The sequence below is a fragment of the Ochotona princeps genome, chromosome 16 (genome assembly GCF_030435755.1).
Source record: "Ochotona princeps isolate mOchPri1 chromosome 16, mOchPri1.hap1, whole genome shotgun sequence".
NCBI classification, from domain to species: Eukaryota; Metazoa; Chordata; class Mammalia; order Lagomorpha; family Ochotonidae; genus Ochotona; species Ochotona princeps.
The window spans coordinates 27,964,757-27,985,737 of record NC_080847.1 but is presented as its reverse complement, the minus strand read 5'-3'; the positions used below and the strand labels follow the sequence as shown (position 1 = coordinate 27,985,737).

General features: G+C 47.3%; 1 protein-coding gene across 3 annotated transcripts in view; it reads left to right on the top strand.

The window, feature by feature from the left end:
• Positions 1-3,957: 3,957 nt before the first annotated feature.
• Positions 3,958-20,981, top strand: part of HEATR3 (HEAT repeat containing 3) — a 39,925-nt gene continuing 22,901 nt past the window's right edge. For 2 of the 3 annotated variants that reach the window (XM_004583835.3, XM_058674421.1), the window contains exons 1-7: positions 3,958-4,234; positions 4,337-4,509; positions 5,861-5,948; positions 12,109-12,221; positions 14,024-14,133; positions 16,585-16,725; positions 19,528-19,805. In XM_004583835.3, coding sequence (XP_004583892.2) covers positions 4,094-4,234; positions 4,337-4,509; positions 5,861-5,948; positions 12,109-12,221; positions 14,024-14,133; positions 16,585-16,725; positions 19,528-19,805 — 1,044 coding nt within the window. In that variant the 5' untranslated portion in view covers positions 3,958-4,093. Of the gene's footprint in view, positions 4,235-4,336; positions 4,510-5,860; positions 5,949-12,108; positions 12,222-14,023; positions 14,134-16,584; positions 16,726-19,527; positions 19,806-20,981 lie in introns of those variants that run through there. The other variant, XM_058674422.1, reaches the window with a different exon arrangement.

Sequence of the window (20,981 nt, the reverse complement as noted above, 5' to 3'; positions counted from 1 at the left end):
GATGCCACAGTGGCCAGGATGATGGTGGGCTGCGCTGCAGCCAGGTGCTGGACACTGAGGCCAGCTGTTCCAAGTGGGTGGCAGGCACCCAATTACATGAGCCATCGCCACAGCTTCTTAGGGTCTGCACAAGCAGGAAGCTGAAGTGGAGAGCTAGCCAGAGTCCAGAATTACCTAAACTTTGCAGTGTAGACCGAGAGCATGTTAACCATGATGCCCAAACCCACTCTGTGGAGGGAGTAGTTTATTCCGCAAGGGGAGAAACAGAGAAAGCCAGGCTTCCTCTGCTGACACTGGTCTCTTCCTGCATCCTTCCCTTTGCCTGACTGATTTCCTCCGTCTGACGGCTGTGAGGAGCTGGAGGCAGTATATTGCAGTGACGACAAGCCACACTGCAGTTGGGCTCTGAGATTAATTCCTGTCATTGGCAAATCCTGTGCTGTTGGGCAAGGAGCTTCACTGCTGTGTGCCCCGGGTGCCCTATCTCTTACATGGGGATGACTGCAGGGCCTGGGATAGGCAGAGGAACTGACTGAAACCTGGGTAAGTTCTGCAGGCTATTTAAAAAATATTAAGCTTTGTGCCCGGCATGATGGCTCAGTGACTAAATCCTCCCCTTGCAAACGCTGGGATCTCATGTCGATGCCAGTTTGTATCCCAGCGGCCCCACTTCCCATCCAGCTCCCTGCTTATTGCCTGGGAAAGCACTCAAGGTTGGCTCCAAGCCTTGGGACCCTGCACCCATGTGGGATTCCCAGAAGAAGCTCTTGGCTCCTGGCTTCAGATCAGCTCAGCTCCAGTCATTGCAACCTCTTGGGGAGTGAACCAGCGGACAAAAGATCTTACTGTATGTCCTGTAAATCTGACTTTCCAGTAAAAATAAATCTTTTTTAAAAATCAGCTTTATCGATTAATTTGCATAAAGCAAATTCACCTCTTGTGACTATAAAGTTTAAAACATTTTAGTAAATGCAATGTCCATGCAGCAGTCAGACAAGCAAGCTACACAACATTTCTATCACTCCAGAAGGTTCTTCGGTCAAGCCCCCCATCCTGGCCACTGGGCCTGCACAGCTACCAATCTCCTCCCATCATTAGAGATTAGATTTGTTGTTCCTTTTAAATACGTTTTTATTTGAGAGCTTCGGAGGGGGAGAGATAGCTCCCATCTTCTGGTTCACCCCCTAAACACTCACGATGCATAAGGCTGAGTTAGGATTTGGGAGCTCAGTCACATGAGCCATCCATCACCTGCTGCCTCAGAGTGCAGAGGCAGGATGCTAGAGCCAAGGCCTGAATGTGGGGCACAGTGGTAGAGTGGGTGTGGGAGAACAAGCAGTAATAACAGCACAGAATTTTCATAAGAGTCCATTTTCCAGAGCAGTTTTAGGTTCAGAGCAAAATTGAGAGGAAAGTACCATACACGCACGAGGTCTGATTCGTTGACTTTACTGAAAGGCAGAATTACAGAGAGGAAAAGGCAAAGAGAGAGAAATCTTCAGTCTGTTGGTTCACTCCCCAAATAGCCACAGTGGTCAGACCTGGGTGAGACCAAAGCCAGGAGCCAATAGCTTCACCCAAGTCTCCCATGGGCATGAACTGGCACGCATATGGGATGGCGGAGGCTCAGCCTACTTCGCCACTGTGCCAGCTCCAGGGGTGTAATAACTATACACAATGAAATTGAAACTTACAGCTGCAATTCTGAGTTGTGCTTTAAGACCAAGGAATACAGCACATGCTGTCTCAAAGGAGACCTGTCTCTGACTGCAAGGACGCACTACATGGAAGTGACACATTTCCTAGGGTTTTGAGTGGGAGCTTAAGCCTGGGCAAAGCCTTGAGGTCCCATGGAGGACAGCTCAGGGGTGAGATGAAATGGGCAGGGGAGAGGTGCAGATTAAGCCGCCTTACCCACAAGAGCCTGCAACAGGCAAGGCTGTGCCAGGCTGAAGCCCAGAAGCCAGAAACTTCACCCCTTGAGCCCTCACCTGCTCCCCGCCATGGTGCACCTTAGGAGGCAGGTGCAAAAGACAGTGCCTGCAGTCCAACCCAGGCTTCCAGGAGACAAAGGCATCCCAAGCTTCCTAACCGCCCAGCCACACCCCTACCTCCAGCTGAGGTTTGATCTCTTTCCTAAGGGAAGACACTGAAAGGTTTTTAGGCAACAGAGTCAAAGGATATTTTGGAAGGATCATGCCAGGGGCTCTATGATGGGGGATGGGCAGGGCAGACCTGGGGACACCTGAGGGCAAGTGGTCAAGGAGAAGACATCTGTTAGAGGCGGGACGGGGATCAGGAGCCAGATGAGCAGTCTCAAAGAAAAAAATCCCATATGGACACTGGTTCCAGTCCCTGCTACACTATTTCTGATCCAGCTCCCTGTTGTTAATGCACTTGGGAAAGCAGCACAAGATGGCCCAGTGCTTGGATTCCCACACCTATGTCAGAAACACAAGAACCTTGGTTTCAGCTTGGCCCAGCCTGATTGTTGTAACCATGTAGGGAGCAAACAGTGGATGAAGGCCTGTCTCTTCTCTCTCCAAGTAACTCTGCCTGTCAAACAAAAAAATAATGTTTAAAACAATGATCATGGGGCCTGGTGCGATGGCTTAGTGGCCAAATCCTCATCTTGCCCAGGATCCCATGTGGGCACTGGTTCATGTTCTGGCTGCTCCACTTCCCTTCCAGCTCCCTGCTTGTGGCCTGGGAAAGCAGCCGAGGATGGCCCAATCCAAAGTCTTGGGACCCTGTACCCAAATAGGGAAACCTGGAAAAAGTTCCTGGCGCCTGGCTGCAGATCGGCTCAGCTCTGGCCATTGCAGTGTCTGTCTGGGAGGCAGGACTGATGCCTTATAGGAAATCTCTTGGGTTACACAACAAGGCAGGGTATGGGGAACCTACTAGTACAGCAAACTAGCTGTTGAAACATTAAGCCATTTATCTATGAGTTGGAAGTTTTTGAAGCCCCTCTTTGTACGTGAGGAGAGATTCTCTTATCCCAGGAATTCTAAATCTGGGTAAATAGCTCCGATTCCTTCACCAGGTCTGCACATGACACCATTCACCTGTCTTTGAGTATACCATTGAGGGACACCTGAGAACATTGGGGAGCATGCCTGCAAGAATAGGACCTTGGGGAAAGGAACTCATACAACAAAAACAATGCAGGATATCAGGAGGATGAATATGTCTTCCCGGGAACCTTGAGGACTAAATAAAAGGTATAACAAGGAAGAAAAAAAAGTCAGTTGTGCATTTGAAAAGGGTAAAAGAAGGAGGGAGGGGCAGGGAGAAGGAGAAAGGGAGGCTGAGACCCAGAGAGAGAGAGGCCGAGGCCAGGAGCCAGGAACTCCATCTGGGTCTCCTACGTTGGGTGGCAAGGATCCAAGTACTTGAGCCATCACCTGCTGCCTCCCAGGGTGCGAGCTGGTCTGGTACCGCATTCTGATACAGAATGCAGCCATCCCAAGGGGCGTCCGCACCCCACCCCTGTACCTGTACTTGGTCCTTGATACACCCAGCTTCCCCAAGTGAACTACGCCCCTGGGTGAGTGTTACTTCCTTCGGGGTAGGGTTGCCTCTCACACAGAGGGCACCGAAACCCAAGCACTCACCAAGCACAGACCACACAGGGGTTGTCACTGCAAGCCACCGCCCGGTTTCCCCCACGGAACCCGCCCCAAGGCTCGGCTGGCCCCGCCCCCGGCTGCGGCTGGCCCCCAACTACTGCGGCTGGTCCCGCCCACGACTGCGGCTGGTCCCGCCCACGGCCGCGGCTGGTCCCGCCCACGACTGCGGCTGGTCCCGCCCACGGCCGCGGCTGGTCCCTCCCCAAGGCACGGCTGGTCCGCCCACGGCTGCGGCTGGCCCCGCCCGCGGTCGGCCCCGCCCACAGCCCTTCCACGCCTGCGCGTTCCCCGCGCCTGCCCCCCCCCCCTTGCAGGCCGCCAGCGCGGTGCGCGTGCGCGCTGCCTCACCATGTGTGTGCGAGCTGCCGGGCGGCCCAGCTGAGTGGAGACGCTCGCGTCTCGGTCGGTGGCCGCCCGCTCCGGTCGTCCTCCCTCAGGCCGTCCCCACAGCGCACGTCGCCATGGGCAAGAGCCGGACCAAGCGCTTCAAGCGACCTCAGTTCTCCCCCACCGGTGACTGTGAGGCCCAAGCGGCAGCAGAAGCGGCCAACGGGACTGCCGACGAGGAGGACGACGGGCCGGCGGCCGAACTGTTGGAGAAGGTGAGGCGGGAGTCCTGCCGGGCGCCGGGGGTCTCGCCGGGCGCCGGGGGAGAGGAGGGGCGCATGCGCATCCAGCCCCCTGACTGCTCCCTCATCCTGCAGCTCCAGCACCCGAGCGCCGACGTCCGCGAGTGCGCGTGCGCGGGCCTGGCCCGCCTGGTGCAGCAGCGGCCGGTGCTGCCGGGCCTGGCGCGCAGGGACGCCGTGCGTCGGCTCGGGCCGCTGCTGCTGGACCCCAGCCTGGCGGTGAGGGAGACGGCGGCCGGCGCGCTGAGGTGAGCCGGGAGGGCGGGTGCTCTTCAGGGTTGGGAGGGGGTCCACGTTTGCCATCGGAGGAGCAGGTCCGACCCCGGGAACCTCGGGCTACACGCAGTCCCTCTGGGTGTTTCAGCCGCACCCAGCACCTGGCACACTTTTGGATGCTCTGCGAGAACCGTTCATGGGTTGGAAGAACGCTTCCAGCCGGTTTGCCAGGAATTGTAGATGATGCAGGGGGCTTTGGAGCAGGTAGCACCTTGAACCGGCACAGCCCTGGTGATGGGATACAGAATTGGAAGAAGGTAAAACACGGTGTTTATGCATTGAGCATGCTAAGTGAAGCCAGAGGATAGTGAGTTAGGGTGAGAGGCCTCAGCGGGGCGTTCTGTGGATGGCAGCTGTGAATGGAGACTTGCAGGATGGGCCAGCTGGATATGGGAGAATAAGAACCATAGGAAGTAGTGAGACAGCGAAGGGCTGTGCTGAAGCTGGGGAGGTGGACCTGATACAGGTAGGGCTTACTGCTAAGTAAGGGATTTCCTTTCCCAGAAGCCATTCTGCTTGTGCAGAGAGTAGACTGTAGAGGGGGCAAGAGGAAAAGTTAGTGTGTGTAATTCCTGTATTGCAGTGTGGCTCTACTGACTTAAGGTGTATGTTGAGTGCCTCCTGTGTGCTGGCACTGGGCTTGAGGCAGAGTCTCACAGGGGATTGAGGAAGACGGTCATTAACCAAGTAATTACAGAAGTTTGTGTGGCACAGCTGGTAGTTAGTGCAGAGGATGCTGTGAGAGGGTGAGTGCTGGGGGGGGCTCCAGGAAGGCAAACCTGGGAGTGACAGGAGGTGAGCTAGGATGGAGGAATAGTGAGGGAGCAGTGTGTCCCCCCCACCTTTCCGCCTCCTCAAGACACATGCAGACTGGAAGCTTCTGGGAGCGTCTTGACTTCACACCCTTTTCTTGCTCTCTGACACAGAGCTGAACCCGCACAAGGCAAGCAGCATCTTCCCCGTTCTGTTTACCCAGGGCTGCTTCAGTAGCCTCACCTTGCTGTCCTCCCAGCATGGGTTCCAAGGAGAATCCCATGATTGGGGCTGTGGTTCATCCACGTGAAGTGGGAACCGTCTGCTCTCCGCTCCCACCCGTGTGGCCACGTTTCAGTGTAATTAGACCTCAGAACTAAGTTGTTGCTTAACACGGTCATCTGTTCACATCTTGTAGAAGGATCAGAGCAGGTGGGAATCTGTAGACTGGTTCTGTAGCATATGACAGAAGTAGCAGGTAATAATCCCCTGGCAAACCTCAAGTACTGAGAGCTTTCTGGAGTTTTGTGACATGTAACTGAACATCAAACATGTTTTCAACTTGTACAGAAATCTGAGTGCCTGTGGAGGTTTTGAAGTTTGCGATGACATGGTTACTAAGGATGTCATGACTCCTCTGGTTGCGCTTCTTAAAGAGGTATGTGGGCTGGGGGGGTGGGTTGCATTTATTTGCCTGGTTAAGATGGCCCCCCACATCAGAGTATCTGAGTTTGATTCCTGTTCCCGGCTTCTGATTCCACCTTCCTGCTAATGCAGACAGTGAGAGGAAGGGGTGACAGCTCTGGTAATTTGGTTCCAGCCATCTACTTGGGAGACCTCGATTGAGGTCCTGCGTCCAGCCCTGTCCTAGCCTCACCCATCACTGGCATTTGAGGAGTGAACCAGTGGATGGAGAGCTCTTTCTCTCAGACTGTCTGTGCTTCTCAAATATAAATAGATCTTAAAATTAGAAGTTAAATATAGACTCAAGATGGTGGAATAGTGTATGGACATGTTTAAACAAACGGAGAAACATTATCCAGTGTGAAGCAGAAAGGGCACATTCCAGGAAATAGGAGAGGACAGAACAGCAGAGGGGCACCTGGAGACTGACAGACACAGAAAAGCAGCGGACACAATGGTTGCATTTAACAAGTGGCCATCTGAATTGCACCGGCAGCCAAAACTCCACCAGCAGTAACATGGAGAAGAACTTTCACCAGGAGCCCAGGAGGTGAACCTAGAAAAACAATTGCCTGTCTTGCTGGTCTGTTTGATTTGACCAGGAGCAGAGGCAAAGCAGCAATTCCCATTTGGGCAGGGTGGAAAACGAGTGGATTTCATAGCTCAGCCCACCCCCTAGAGCTGAGTTGGGCGCCATTTTGTTTAAGGAGGCAAGGGCTATGGGACTGGACTGCATATGCACTGAGATGGAAGTGAACTCATTTCTGGCTTAGTGAAGTGCAACAACATGACATCCTATAGGTTCCATCCAAGACAGGTCCAGGTATCCCTCAGACCTGATGTCCAGCAGATCAAGAACTCTAGTAGTGGCACATCAGGTGCCATTTTGTACAGTGTGGCAAAGGCTTTAAGACTGCAGGGACAGGGCCCAGCGGCATGACCTAGCGGCTTAAGTCCTCGCCTTGAACCCCCGGGATCCCATATGGGCGCCGGTTCTAATCCCAGCAGCTCCACTTCCAATCCAGCTCCCTGCTTGTGGCCTGGGAAAGCAGTCGAGGATGGCCCAAAGCTTTGGGACCCTGCACCATGTGGGAGACCTGGAAAGAGGTTCCTGGTTCCCGGCATCGGATTGGCGCATACCGGCCCGTTGCGGCTCACTTGGGGGGTGAATCATCGGACGGAAGATCTTCCTCTCTGTCTCTCCGGCTTTCCAATAATAATAAATCTTAAAAAAAAAAAAAAAAAAAGACTGCAGGGACAACAGTGAGCTGTGCATGCGCTGAGCCTGGAGCAAACTCAGTTCAGTATATTGCACTGGTCCCACAGTGAAAATAATATAGACCGCTATCTTACATGTCAATATAGATCCAGGTGACCCTCAGACCTAACTGCCAACAGGTTCTGGCAAGATCAGCAACAGCAACAACCTAACTATATAGGACACCTGGTGTCTCCCTAAAATCCTGGGATCTGCTCGAACTAGAAGAGGGAGAAAGTTTGTACAGACAACGGTGCAGCCTCAGCATGGTATCACAGGAGGTGGAGAGTGGTGAGGCAGAAGCTGGGGCTATGGAGAGCAAAGTGAAAGTCTAACGAAAGAACCCAGACCTGGAACTCACTGGAGGGAGTGACACAAGTGACTGCAAACAAAGAACCATGTACCAACTGCAATAATTAATTGTAAACCTGTGGGTGACAGAGATTAGAAACCTGCCCCAAGGAAAAGATCCTGCTAACCAGAAGTACAGCGATCAAGAGCAAAAGAAGAGACAGAGGCACAATGAATATTACTGAAGACTCCCCTGCAAAGGAGCAAAAACCTTTGCCAACCACAGAGTTAACTGAAGAATGCATCAAGAAAATGAGAAATACAGAATGCAAAACACTTGTTGCAAAGCTTCTTGTCAACAACGAAAAGCATGTAAAGCAGGCATTCAGGAAATTTAAGGAACATGTCACACTGGAAATCAATCAAATAAAGCTATACATTAGAAATTAAGAATACAGTGGAGCAAATTAAGAATACAGTGAAGAGTCTCCAAAATAGAATGAAGGAGGCAGAAGAAAGAATCTCAAAATTAGAAGATATTTCCTGTTACCAGGGGAAACCAGACAAAAAGCTGGAAGCAGAGCTGGGTTAAGCTAAAAAAAGTATTTGAGAATTGAAAGACACTATTAAAAGGCCAAACACAGAGAGTTATTGCAGTCCCAGAAGGTGCAGAGAGAAGCTGGGTTTAGAAATGCATTTAATGGGAAGGGTTTGGGGAGGGGTGGGGGGAATCCCAGTACCTATAAAACTGTGTCACATAATGCAGTGTAATTAATTTAAAAAAATGTATTTAATGAAATAATAAGGGAAAATTTCCCTAATCTAGAGAAAGAACTGGGAAACAACATCTAGGAGGGGCACAGAAACTCCCAACAAGGTTGACCAAAAGTGATTTTCACAAGACACATGATAATCAAGCTCTCTTCAATCAGACATAAGGAAAAGAGCCTCAAATGTGCACGTGAAATCAATTGACATATAAAGGAATGTCAAATTCACAGGAGATTTCTCACAGGAAACTACAGGCAAGAATAGAATGGAGTGACATATTCCAGATACTAAAAGCAAAACATTGTTGACCCAGGATAACATGCCCTGCAAAACATTCCTTTGTCTTTGAAAATAAAAGAAAATTCTTCCACAGTAAAGAAAAGTTAAAAGAATATTCCTCCTCCAAACCTGCCCTATAAAGGATACTTAAAGATGTTCCCTTGACAGAGAAGAGGAATAGCACCCACCAAAACCAAAGGCAAATGTGAACATCCCAGTAACATAACAACAGAAGATTAAATCAATGAACAACCCATTCCTAAAATGACAGGAGACCCTATTACCACCCATTCACATTAACCCTGAATGTAAATGGCTTAAATTCATCAAACAACGTAGATTAGTAGACCGGATTAAAAAAAGCATTTATTTGTTGCCTACAGGAAACATATTTCACCAACAAAGATCAGCGGAAACTGTCTCATTGGTTCTGATGTGTTTTGTTTGTTTCATCTCTTCAAAACACTTTCTCATTAAATTCTTCACTGACTCATAGATCATACAATAGCATCTTCTATTCTTCCTGTTGTTGATTTTGTCTTGTGGCTTTTCATTTAAGGGGATGTATAGTAACTGTGGTGGAGATTATCATACCCAGGTGTGAGAGAATACAATGCAGCATGCATCTCTACTTCCAGATCAAAGATGGACTCCCAATGAAATTGTTTACTGTATCTTGACAATAGAATGCTGGACTCTGCCATTGTCCATGCCTGCAACGATGGGCATATGACTGTGTATGAGGAACTATACTCTAGCAATAATATAGGGGAACTCAGTGGGGCGGAAGGGGACTTGGGGAGGGGTAATCCCAGGACCTATGGAACTGTATCATAAAATGATGATAATAATGGGCCCGGCAGCGTGGCCTAGCAGCTAAAGTCCTCACTTTGAACATACCAGAATCCCATATGGGCACTGGTTCTAATCCTGGCAGCTCCTCTTCCCATCCAGCTCCCTGCTTTTCGCCTGGGAAAGCATTCAAGGACAGCCCAAAGCCTTGGGACCCTGCACCCATGCGGGAGACCTGGAAGAAGTTCCTGTTTCCTGGCTTTGGATCGGCATAGCACCGGCCATGGCGTCCACTTGGGGAGTGAATCATTGAACAGAAGCTCTTCCTCTCTGTCTCTCCTCCTCTCTGTATATCTGGCTTTGTGATATAAATAAATAAAAGCTTAAAGATAATAATAAAAGTAAATTTTAAAATTTTAAATGGATTAAAAGATAAAGATTTTCAAAAATAAAAAATATAATCAGCCATTCAATATAACACTTAAAATGCAGACTGGGATAGCTTTAAAGCAACAACAGCAAAACACTGGCATAACTTTATTCCCTTAAAGTATACTATGAGAATTTCATTTTTTTTTTTTAAGATTTCTATTTTTATTTGAAAAGCAGATTTACAGAAAGATCAGGGGTCGGCTGGTCCAAAGCTAGGAGCCAGGAGCTTCTGGGTCTTCCACACAGGTGTACTGTCCTAAGGACTTGACCCATCATCTGCTGCTTCCCAGGCCATAAGCAAGGAGTTGAATGTGGAAGTGGAGCAATTGGGACACAAACAGGCACCTTTATGGGATGCTGAGCCACTGAGTAGAGGATTAGCCAAGGGAGCCGTGGTGCCAGCCCCAGGGAATTTCATATCTTGGGAACAATGAGGTACTCTCCTTGTTAATCCTCTCTGTTAAGCTGCATTAGCTTTATTTATAGGCGTTAGAAAAGACCTTCCTAAAGCTATAGACTCTTGTAGGCTTCCTTCATATAACAGAAGCTACTAATATTTATTGGTTTGTCCGCTGTCCTGCAGTGATGTACTTTGTACACAGAGCCTGTAATAACATGTGTGGACCACCGTGATGGTCAAGCAGAGTTTATTGCCAACATCAAACTTAAAAGGAGGTTGTCAGGCCCAACATGGTAGCCTTGCGGCTAAAGTCCTCACCTTGCATGTTCCGGGATCCCATATTGACACTAATTCTGCTTCTGGCAGCCCTGCTTCCCATCCAGCTTCCTGCTTGTGGCCCGGGAAAGCAGTCGGCCCAAATGCTTGGGATCCTGCATCTGCCTGGGAGACCTGGAAGAGGCTCCTGGCTCCTGCCTTCAGATCAACTCAGCTCCAGCCGTTGCTGCTGCATGGGGAGTGAATCAATGGATGAAAGATCTTCCTCTCAGTCTCTTCTCTCTGTATATCTGACTTTCCGATAAAAATATTTTTAAATAAAATTTTAAAAACGGTTGTCAGGTAGGCTTGGGGGCTGGGGGTGTTGAGGCATTTAATTTCAGCAACAAAAGACAGTCCCCTCAGTTTGTTGATTAGCCCCTGCCCTGGGGTAGTTGGCACCTCTGTTTGATCTATTGTCTAATCCTGTGGACTAGGGAATTTCCTGGCTGTTCATTTCCACATTAAACTGCTATTCATTTCTGTATTAACTGCTCCTGGGGCTCTCCCAGTGGCATTGAGAATAGGTCTGGCTCCACACTAGCAAAGATTCACAGTATCTTTCCACATTGGTTGTTATTGTTGTATTTACTGTTGTTCAGTCTTGCAGGTTATTTAATTTAAGCAGCGACAGGTATTATTCCTGTGTTACAGATGATGAAGCTGGACACAGACATTCAGAACTTCAAGAACTTGTCACATCAGCTTTCCTGCCAGTCTTTCGGCATGATGTAGTTTAAGGGTCACAGAGTGCTCTCTGCTTCCTGACTCTGTGCTGATTGATTGATAGGTCTTATCAAGCACATAGGGTTTTGATGAGGAATAGCAGTCCTGGTCCTTTTGAAACAGTGACCTCTGCTCGGGGTGACTGCCCCGCAGGTGACAGTGGGCAATGTCTTGAGATGTGGTTGGTTGTTCAGCCTTTGGTGGTTGAGCTGTTATTGGCAAGCCGTGGGTAGAGACCAGGGACACTGCGGAGCATCCTGCAATGCACAGGACAGCCCCTACGAGCAGGAACTGTGCAGAGCGAAATGTCAGTGGCCCCTTGCGTGTGAAACGCTGCTGCCTGGGCTTCTTCAGCACGTCCCAGCAGGGCAGCCCTGCAGAGTGGCAGCCCCTAGCCTGTGTTTGCAGTTCAGCTTCCACTCATTCTAAGCCATACCGTTGAGCAACCAGCAACTGCCCTATGCCTCGGTTTTGTATTTGTATAAGAGATTAAATTAGGGAATCACTGACAACATATGATACGTTTATGATCATGCCCTGCAAGAGACTATACATTTTAGCTCTTACATGATCTTTCTTTGCATTTTTCTTTTATTACATTAGGTGAAATATTTTGTGTTGATCTCGTACCATCCTGGAAAATGTGAATTGCTTTATATCCAATTTCTACGGCGACTTGTGGAAGCCGCCTTATCTCTCTCTCGCCAAAAGGTTTCGGGGGTTGTGGGAATTGTTCTGCTTCTGAAAATTTGATGGGCTTACTAACCACTCTAATTTCTGATGCTTAATTTTTGTGACTCTCAGTGTCATTAGCCTCTGTGTTTAATTGTTCTTGTGAAGTAGGGTGCTGATCATTTTATTTGGTTACAGTGTAATGCTGGACTGGATTCAAATGAGGTGTCACCGCAGGAGAACATAGATCAGAAGAGCAATGCTGTTGAGAACATAGCCAATGAGGCTGTGAACGTGCTTTGGAATCTCTGGTAAGATGCTTGCTGAGCACAGCCTGCTGCTCGTGCGCTACCCTGGCTGCTGCTGGCTCTGTCCCCCCGGGGTGCTCCTGTAGGGCAGTGAGGCTGGTGTTTGGTGGGAGATTAAACCCCCTGAGAAGCCTGTGTTCTCAATTTCATCACATCTTTTTCTTTTTTTAAAATAAAACTTCTTTCTGGTTACTGACAAAAACAAGAGGGATCCTGCCACGAACAGCTCCTGTTCTTACGGCTCTGCTGCACTCTCCACTTAGCCCGGGCAGCAGGTGTTACCATCCTTGTCAGACCCCAGTGTAGTAGTGGCCACAGTTTGGCATCTGGAATGAGATAGGGACAAAAATCTTGGCTGGTACTCAGTCGCCTTTCCTGACAGTTACCATCTGGGCAGGAACTGGGTGCGTAAGGTGAGGTCATTTGGCCCTAGTGGGAAGAAGGGTGCTGCTGTCAGTTCCTGACGGTAGCAGTGGTGAGGGTGGAGTGGCCCCTGCTGCTAAGAATGGGAATAGCTGGAAACGTAACCTGGGATTGACTTTTTTCTAGTCCATTTTATATCCCAGAGTCATAGCACAATTCCATCATAATCCCTTCTTTTCAATCAGTGATTCAACTGCTGATCGGAAGGCACAGGTGCTTCCTAGGACAAAGGATGCACTTGGATCCTGACAGGTGCACGCCCGCAGTCTGGATCCGCCTGTTCTTGCACCTTAGGCTGGTGAATTCCCTTCCACTATGCGTGCGGCAAGACTGGATGTGGGGAAGTGGGGTTTGAGTAAGCTGCTGGTGCTGTGTGTGCACCAGGTAATTTAATTGGTAAATTTGCAAATTTTGGAAATTTAAAAAAAAGCTTTTTTTAAAAAAGAGTATGAATATATTTCCAAGACAGTTTCTCTTTCTTGAATGCCTATGAGCTTTTTTAATTATCCTGATTCTTAATGTTTTTGTTTTATACTTGATACTTCAAGTTATTTTCAAAAAATTATGCTGCAACAACTGGACAGATTACGGAAAATGTTTTTCCTTGGATAACGTTTAATTTGGTCAGATCTGTTAGCTGTTAGTGTCCATAGGTAGGTGTCAAATGAAGGGAGAAATAACCTTCTCTGGAAATACAAATGCAATTGTTATAATTAGCTTTATTTAGCCTATATTTGTGTGGTTATTAATAACATTGATAACTTTCCAAATCTTATGAAGAGATAGTGTGTTTTCAGAAAGAATTATTATAGTGATTTCTTTGTTGCAGATTATAAATTCTTCTTTATGAAATGACAATTGCAGTCAAGAAGAAATAAAATACGTTTGGTTTTTCCTTGCGGTTTTTGGTGTGATGAGTCTAGAGCCCATTTGTCCGTACTTTAAGGCACTGATGGCACAGTGAAGAGATCAGCAGGCTGAATCCGGGGAGCCCACTTGTGCTGGGCCTCTGCCTCTGACAGAGTGTGGTTTCCCACTGTGTCACTTCACTCTCGGGGGACTGGGTCTTCTCATCTGCAAAATGGGGAGTTAGATCAGTTGAGTTGTATGATCTCTTCTCGCTTTAACCTTCCGTGAGAACACTCAGGTGGGGGTGTAGTGGGCTGCCCAGGCCCCACTGTGGCGCAATAAGAGCAGGCGAGCTACCCGGCAGGTGCTGGGACTGTGAGTGGGCATTAGTGTCTTCATCTGTGGACATGGTGGGTGTTTGACTCCAACTCTTTGGTTCTATAAAGCCTAGTTGATTTTGTCTTGGGTTTCTGTGGTTGATTTAATGTTACAATGTGAATAGTAAAACTTTTTTTTCCCCCCCTTCAATTTAGTGAATGCAGTAGTAGAGCAGTATCTATATTCAACAAAGAAGGGTGTATGGAGATTGTGTTAAAGTATTTAAGTAGGTTTTCCTCCAATGTTGACCTGGCTATCTCAGTAGGTAAGTGAAGAAAAAAGTAGTGATTTATTAAGTATGTGTAGTCTTAATAAAAAAAATCTTTTAAATTTTTATTCATACCCAGTATGTTAATACTGCAGGAGTGATTTTTATTCCGTGTGTGTGTGTCCAATGAGTGCTGTTTTTCTGAATTCTTTTCAATCTGATTAGTGTTTTCCTCACTGATGGAATGTTAGAAGGGAGAAATGTAATAACATGCACATAGTTTCCAGTTTGTTACCATTTCTTGGAATCTTATATTAATTATATTCCTTTTGAACAGTAACTCACAGCTTCTGGGTGTTTGAGCCAAAGTTAATTTGGAAGCTAGATGTACTTCAACAACTTTTTAAAATTATTTTTTAAGATTTATTAATTTTTTATTGGAAAATCAGGCATACATAGAGGAGGAGAGACAGGAAGATCTCCTGTCCATTGATTCACTTCTCAAGTGGCCGCAACAGCTCGAACTGTGCCTATCGGAAGTCAGGAGCCTGGAGCCTCTTCTAGGTCTCTCACAGGTGCAGGGTCCCAAGGCTTTGGGCCGTCCTTGACTGCTTTCCCAACCTGCAAGCAGGGAACTGGAGGGAAGTGGAGCAGCCAGGTTACAAACCAGCATCCATATGATATCCTGGAGAAAGCAAGATAAGGGCTTTAGCCACTAGGCTACCGTGCTGGACCCATTGGCAGAAACCTGATACCTGTAGTTTTGGGGGAGAAGAAGGAAAGTGAGTGAGATCTCACTTGGACCAGCATCCATCCCCAAGGGTCATGTACAGCCAGGATCTACAGCTGAGCTTCCTTGGCTCTCAGAGCTTGTCTGCACTGGGTTTTGCGGGCTGCTGGGACCCTGAGTACAGAGGGGGAAGGAGGAGGCACCGTGCAGAGGGCCGGCAGACCCGCAGAATTCTGTGTGAAAGCACAGAAGTACCAATGGGAAACGCTCCTAGCCCTCCCGGGGCCTGAGTCCAGCTGTGCTGCTTAACCGTGCATTGCCTCTGCAGCGGCACAAGTGCCTTCCCCTCCCAGGGCTTTTCTTGGCGCCAGTGGAGTCTTTTAGGAGAACGGTTCAAAAGTGGGGAAAACAGTAGAATGAATAGCACTGGAAAAAATTTAAAAACCAGTTTCTCAGAATGCATTATTGTCGGGGAAGATTGCATGTGCAAATACTTGGGGATTTTAAAAACAGTTCAGTAATTTTTAGGAAATTGGTAGGTGCCTTTTAGAGCAATTTTTATTACCGTAAGAATTTTAGGGCAAATAATTTCCAGTTTTTAAAAGAGAAGCATTCTATTTTTTATGTTTGTAGTCTTATACATTTGGTCGCTTCTAGTTTTTTGTTTCCTCTGATGAACTCCTTTGAAATGGATCAACATGAAATCATTTTGTACCATGTAATAATATTTTTTTTTCTGCTTTTAAGTACTAGGTTCATGATTTTTTTTTTTAACAAGTGTTACAATTGTTATTTTGAAAGTTAAGTACAGTGAATTTGATAAGATCCCACTTTTGTAGCAAGAAAGCATTTTTTGAACTTGTATTGTCTTTATGGTAGCAATTGCAACTGACCTTGCCTTTTTCCAAAATAAATGTGGTTAGTCTGTTTATGAAAAAGAAAGCCAGCAGCACATTTGTGTGTATGTGTGTATATCTACTTACCAAATGAGAACCAAATGAGATCACTGCAGTTGCTTCTGTTTTGGCTGATTTGGATAAGCATGATCTGTTTTGATCTGGAAAGATGAATATATTTGAATTAAAATACCTCGGGAGAGCAGTTTTGGGCTTGCTCCTTGGTTTGAGTTTTTAAATGTCTCTTTTGTAAGATTTCTCCAGCAATCCTGAGTGTTTGTTACTTCTGGTTAACTAATTCTAATACGCAGATTGTAACCCATTGTCTTGTTTTTATACAGGGGAAGTGATTTTACTGCTAACTGAATTCATATTTCTATTAATATCGTATCCGTAGTTTTATTTTTTCGTTTTTTTATGTAAGATAGTCTTAAAGACTTTTGCGTCACCGGAAGTTTTTATGCTCATGATGAATTTAACTTAAAGGAAGCTGAAATTTCATAAGCCTAGAGCTTGTTATTGGCAGCAAAACTGAGATTTTTATTTAGTCCAAGGACTCCTGTTTGCTGTGGATCAGGAAAAGTGTGTCAATTCATGGTAGCTTTTATAAATTCTGCCTGTAGTTCCAAGCTAGCACAGCATTTAAGAGCCTGTTAAGTGGTATCTTATACAAGTGCAGCTGTCTAAGGAATTAAAATTTTTTAAAAGAGGAAAATTTTGGGGAAGTCTCATTTGCTTACATCGTTTTGGATGTAAAGCTATAAATCCCACCAAAGCGACGTGGGAGATTGTAAAGTGGCGGGTTGTTTTGATAAGCTATGCTGATGCAAGTGATCCCAGCAGAATTGGTTCGTTTCTGAGTGTTTGGCTTTTGTCTTGCAGCATATTGTTTGCAGACAGTGACTGAAGATAACCCAGAGCTGTTGCAGTCTCTCAGTGCCATGGCATTGCACGTGCTGGAATCTATAATGATTTCCCCCATCAATTCCATGGAATACCTTCTGTTAAAGACATTAGTCACAGGTAAGTTTCAGCCGCTTGACATAGTGACTTGCGACAGATGTAGGGAACAGAGTTTAACCACTCTCTGTGACCGTGTGCAGCAGCGCTTCATAGGCTAATGAAGTGAAGACCCTTAATTCCAGCAGTTGTCCATAGCTACAAAACCTATCAGAATAGAGCTGTTTTCAATTCCACAGGCTACTCTTCACTCATAAAGTGCTGGGATCCGGATCCCCTATTGTAAACTAGTGAGTTCAGAAGTTCAGTGAGGGCATGGGAGACCCAACTGTGTCTTTAATCGTGAGCTCCTGCCTAAACGCTACTCCTCAAGCGTCTCAGCCCAGAGATGGGAAATGTCTGGCTTTATACATGCATATTTTTCTCTTTACCTTACAGAGAGAACCTATTTGGAAGGTAGAATTACAGAGAGAAGAGACAGAGATCTTTCCCAATTCACTTCCCAAATGGCTGCAATGGTCAGATCTGGGCTAGTCCCAAGCGGGGAGCCAGGAGTTTCTTCCAGGTGTCTCATGTGGATGCAGGGACTCCAGGATTTGGGGCAGCTTGTGCTTGTTCCCAAGGCCATTAGCAGGGAGCTGGATTGGAATTAGAGCAGGCAGGACTTGAATCAGCTCCCATATGGGAGGCTTAGCTTGAAAACCACACAATACCAGGTCCAGGCTGCTAATATTCTAATGCTGATATTTTTATTGCAATTCCATTTTTAAGATTTATTTAAGGCCCAACGTGGTAGCCTAGTGACCAAAGTCCTTACCTTACATGTGCTGGGATCCCATATGGGCACTTTTCGTATCCTGGCTGCTCCACTTGCCTTTCACCTCCCTGCATGTGGCCTGAGAAAGCGATAGAGGATGGCCCAAAGCCTTGGGAGACCTGGAAGAAGCTCCTGGCTCCTGGCTACTGGTTACTGCCTTCAGATAAGTTCAGCTCTGACCATTGCGTCCAATTAGGGAGTGAACCAGCAGATGAAAGATCATTCTCTCTGTCTCTCCCTCCCTCTGCAAATCTGACTTTTCAATAACAATAAATATCTTTTTTTTTTTTTAAATTTCGAAATAATATTTGAAAGTTGCAGAGAGAGAAAGAGAGGGAGATTTATTTGCTGGTTCATTCCCCAGGTGGCTGCAACAGCTAGGCCCAAGCCTGAAACTTCATCCTGGTTTGCTGGGTGGATGGCAGGGGCGTAATACATGGACCATCTTCCACTGATTTTCCCAGGCTGTTAGCAGGTAGCTGGATCAAAGTGGAGCAGCCAGAGCGTGAACTGGTACCCATGTAGGATGCTCACGTTGCAGGCAGTGGCTTTACCTACTAGGTCACAATCCTGACCCTCCTGAGCAACGGGGAGGGAGAGGAGAAGGGGAGAGATTTCTCATGACTGCCAGAACCAAGGGGCTTAGTCCATCTTGACTGCCTTCCCAGGCACAGCAACAGGGAGCTGATCTGCAGAAGCAGAGGAACTGGGACTTGGACCAGCACTCCAGTTTGGGATGCTGGTATTGCAGATGGCAGCAGAGCCTGCTGTACCTTAACACTAACCCCAGTTTTTGCTTTCAACTGTGATGAAATACACATGGAATCCCTGAATTCTGAGTGTGCAGGTCAGTGGTGTAAAGTCCACATACACACATCCTGCAGCAAATGGCCAAAAGTTTTTCTTGTTACAAAACAAACTAGCTCTTCAACAGTCCAGCCCCTGACAACCACTGGTGAATTCTCTGTAGGAATTTGAGTGCTTTTGGTGTCCTGTTTAAGTGGAATCAAACGATATGTGCCTTGTTGTGACTGGCTGATATCACTTAACGTAGGGTCACAGAGTTCATCCAGGAGATAGCGAATGTCAAAACTTCGTTTTTACTGGAGAAGATTTCATTTTTACGTGTGTGTGTGACACTTTGTTCTCCCTTGGTTGGTTCCTTGGCTCACACTGCCTTTTGGCTTTTCTGAGTGGTGTTGCCTTGGACACACCTATCATCCCAGTCAAGTCCCTGCCTTAAATTAATATTACAGGGACACACACAGGGCTGACTGATGACGTAATGGTAGCTCCTGTTCTGTTTTGATAAGAAACCACGACCTGTGCCCTCACTTGTACATGAGGACATTCCTTTTCGCTCTTGGAATAAAAAAAGCTGCCAAAGAGAGCAGCTTAGGTTAAAAGGAAGGGAGGTGAAGCTACCCACTTGGTCTTTTGAAAGAAACTCAGTCTGTTCTTGTGATTGGCCAATAGGTATACATCTGAAAAACAGATGATTGTAAAAGGGCATAATGAGGAACACTGCCTCGGGGTAATGCTTTCTCAGGATTAAAAAAAAAAATGACTAAAGGGAGCCCAGTGGCTAAAGTCTTCACCTTGAACGCGCCAGGATCCCATATGGGTGCCAGTTCATGTCCCAGCGGCCCCACTTCCCATCCAGCTCCCTGCTTGTGGCCTGGGAAAGCAATCGAGGACAGCCCAAAACCTTGGGACCCTGTGCCTGTGTGGGAGACTCAGAAGAGAGGCTCCAGGTTCCTGGCTTCAGACCGGCTCAGCTCTGGCCGTTGCTGTCGCTTGGGGAGTGAATTAACAGATGGAAGATCTTTCTCTCTGTTTCTCTTCCTCTCTGTGTAGCTGACTTTCCAGTGAAAATAATGTAAGTCTTAAAACAAAAAAAACAAACAAACAAAAAAAAATTGAACGAAGGCCGTAGAGCCGAGGTCTTCTAACCTGCCTCTGAGCCCCAAGAACCAGTTTTGTGGCAGTTGTGTGTAATTTGGGTTTCACAGGCAGGTCCTCTGTCCTTCTGCTCCCTGCTTTTCCAGGCACAGTGTGGAACCTGAAGGACATCATTCCATCCAAGAGTCAGGCAGAAATCATAAATGCCATCCTGAAGACCTTGTCTCAAGTGTTGGACCTGGACTCCGGGGAAGCCGTCATCCGGATGAAGGAGGCTGAGACGCAGAGGTTGGCAGCAGCTGCAGAGACCGAGGAGCTCGCAGAGAGAGCCAACAGAGGCGATTGTGTGGAAGACGACGAGATGGAAGACGTTCCCCATAAAAGGAAAGTCCGAAGGAAAACTTTTGTTTCGGATTTACTTCCGGTAGGTCAGCTCGGTGCTCTCCGGCATGCATTCATCCAGCTGTTTTCTTCCCACAGATACATTACAGACCAAATGTCACAGCAAAATTAACTAAGAAGCAAATTTGAGTAAAAAACAGTAATTTTTCCCATTGATTTGCACAACACGAGAAAATTACTCCCACCAGGTTAAAAAACAACAGGGCCTGGCACGGTAGTCTAGCAGCTAAGGTTCTTACCTTGAACGCACTAGGATCCCATATGGGCACCGGTTCTAGTCCAGTGGCCCCGCTTCCCATCCAGATCCCTGCTTGTGGCCTGGGAAAGCAATCGAGGACAGCCCAAAGACTTGGGACCCTGCACCCGTGTGGGAGACCTAGAGGAGGCTCCTGGCTCCTGGCTTCAGTTTGACTCAGCTCTGGCTGTTGCGGCCACATGGGAAGTGAATCATCGGACGGAAGATCTTTCTGTTTGTCTTTCCTCCTCTCTGTATATCTGACTTTCGAATAAAAATGTGATGATTAAAAAAAAAATCAACTTTTTATCTAAAATGAAACTTGAGTTTCAGAGATCTCAGAGGTGAAAGAGACCAGTCATTCTAGAACACTTCCTAAGTGTGGGCTTATCTCCCAAGCTTTGGTGTCTCGCCTCATCCTACACTGTCTCCTGTGCAGTCTTCAGACCGAAAGGATCTGTGCTTTGTTCCACGAGCCCTTGCATCCTCTTGGTGTTTAGCCTTTCAAGAGTGGTGCAAGAAGCAAACCTTCAGTTGTGCAACACAGGTGGGCGGAAGAGGCCGGCTGATGCTGTATGATGTTTCTTGGGGTGCAGGTGAGCAGTTGTGGGTTCAGGAATTATTTCAGCTGAGATAGCAACAGAGATCGCACCATTCACTGGCTTCTACATCTGCTATTTACTCCCCAAAATGGCCACAATGGTCAGAGCTGAACTGATCTGAAACCAAGAGCTTCTTCCAGATTCCTCCGGTGGGTGCAGGGTCCCAAGGCTTTGAGCCACACGCTACTGCTTTCCCAAGGCACAAACAGGGAGCTGGATGGGAAGCGGAGCAGTCTGGGTGCAAGCTGGTGCCTGTATCAAATCCTAGCGCTTGCTAGGTGATGATTTAGCCATTGTGCCATCACACCTGCCCCCCTCCCCAAATATATTCTTACTACTAATAAATTTAATGCAAATGTAG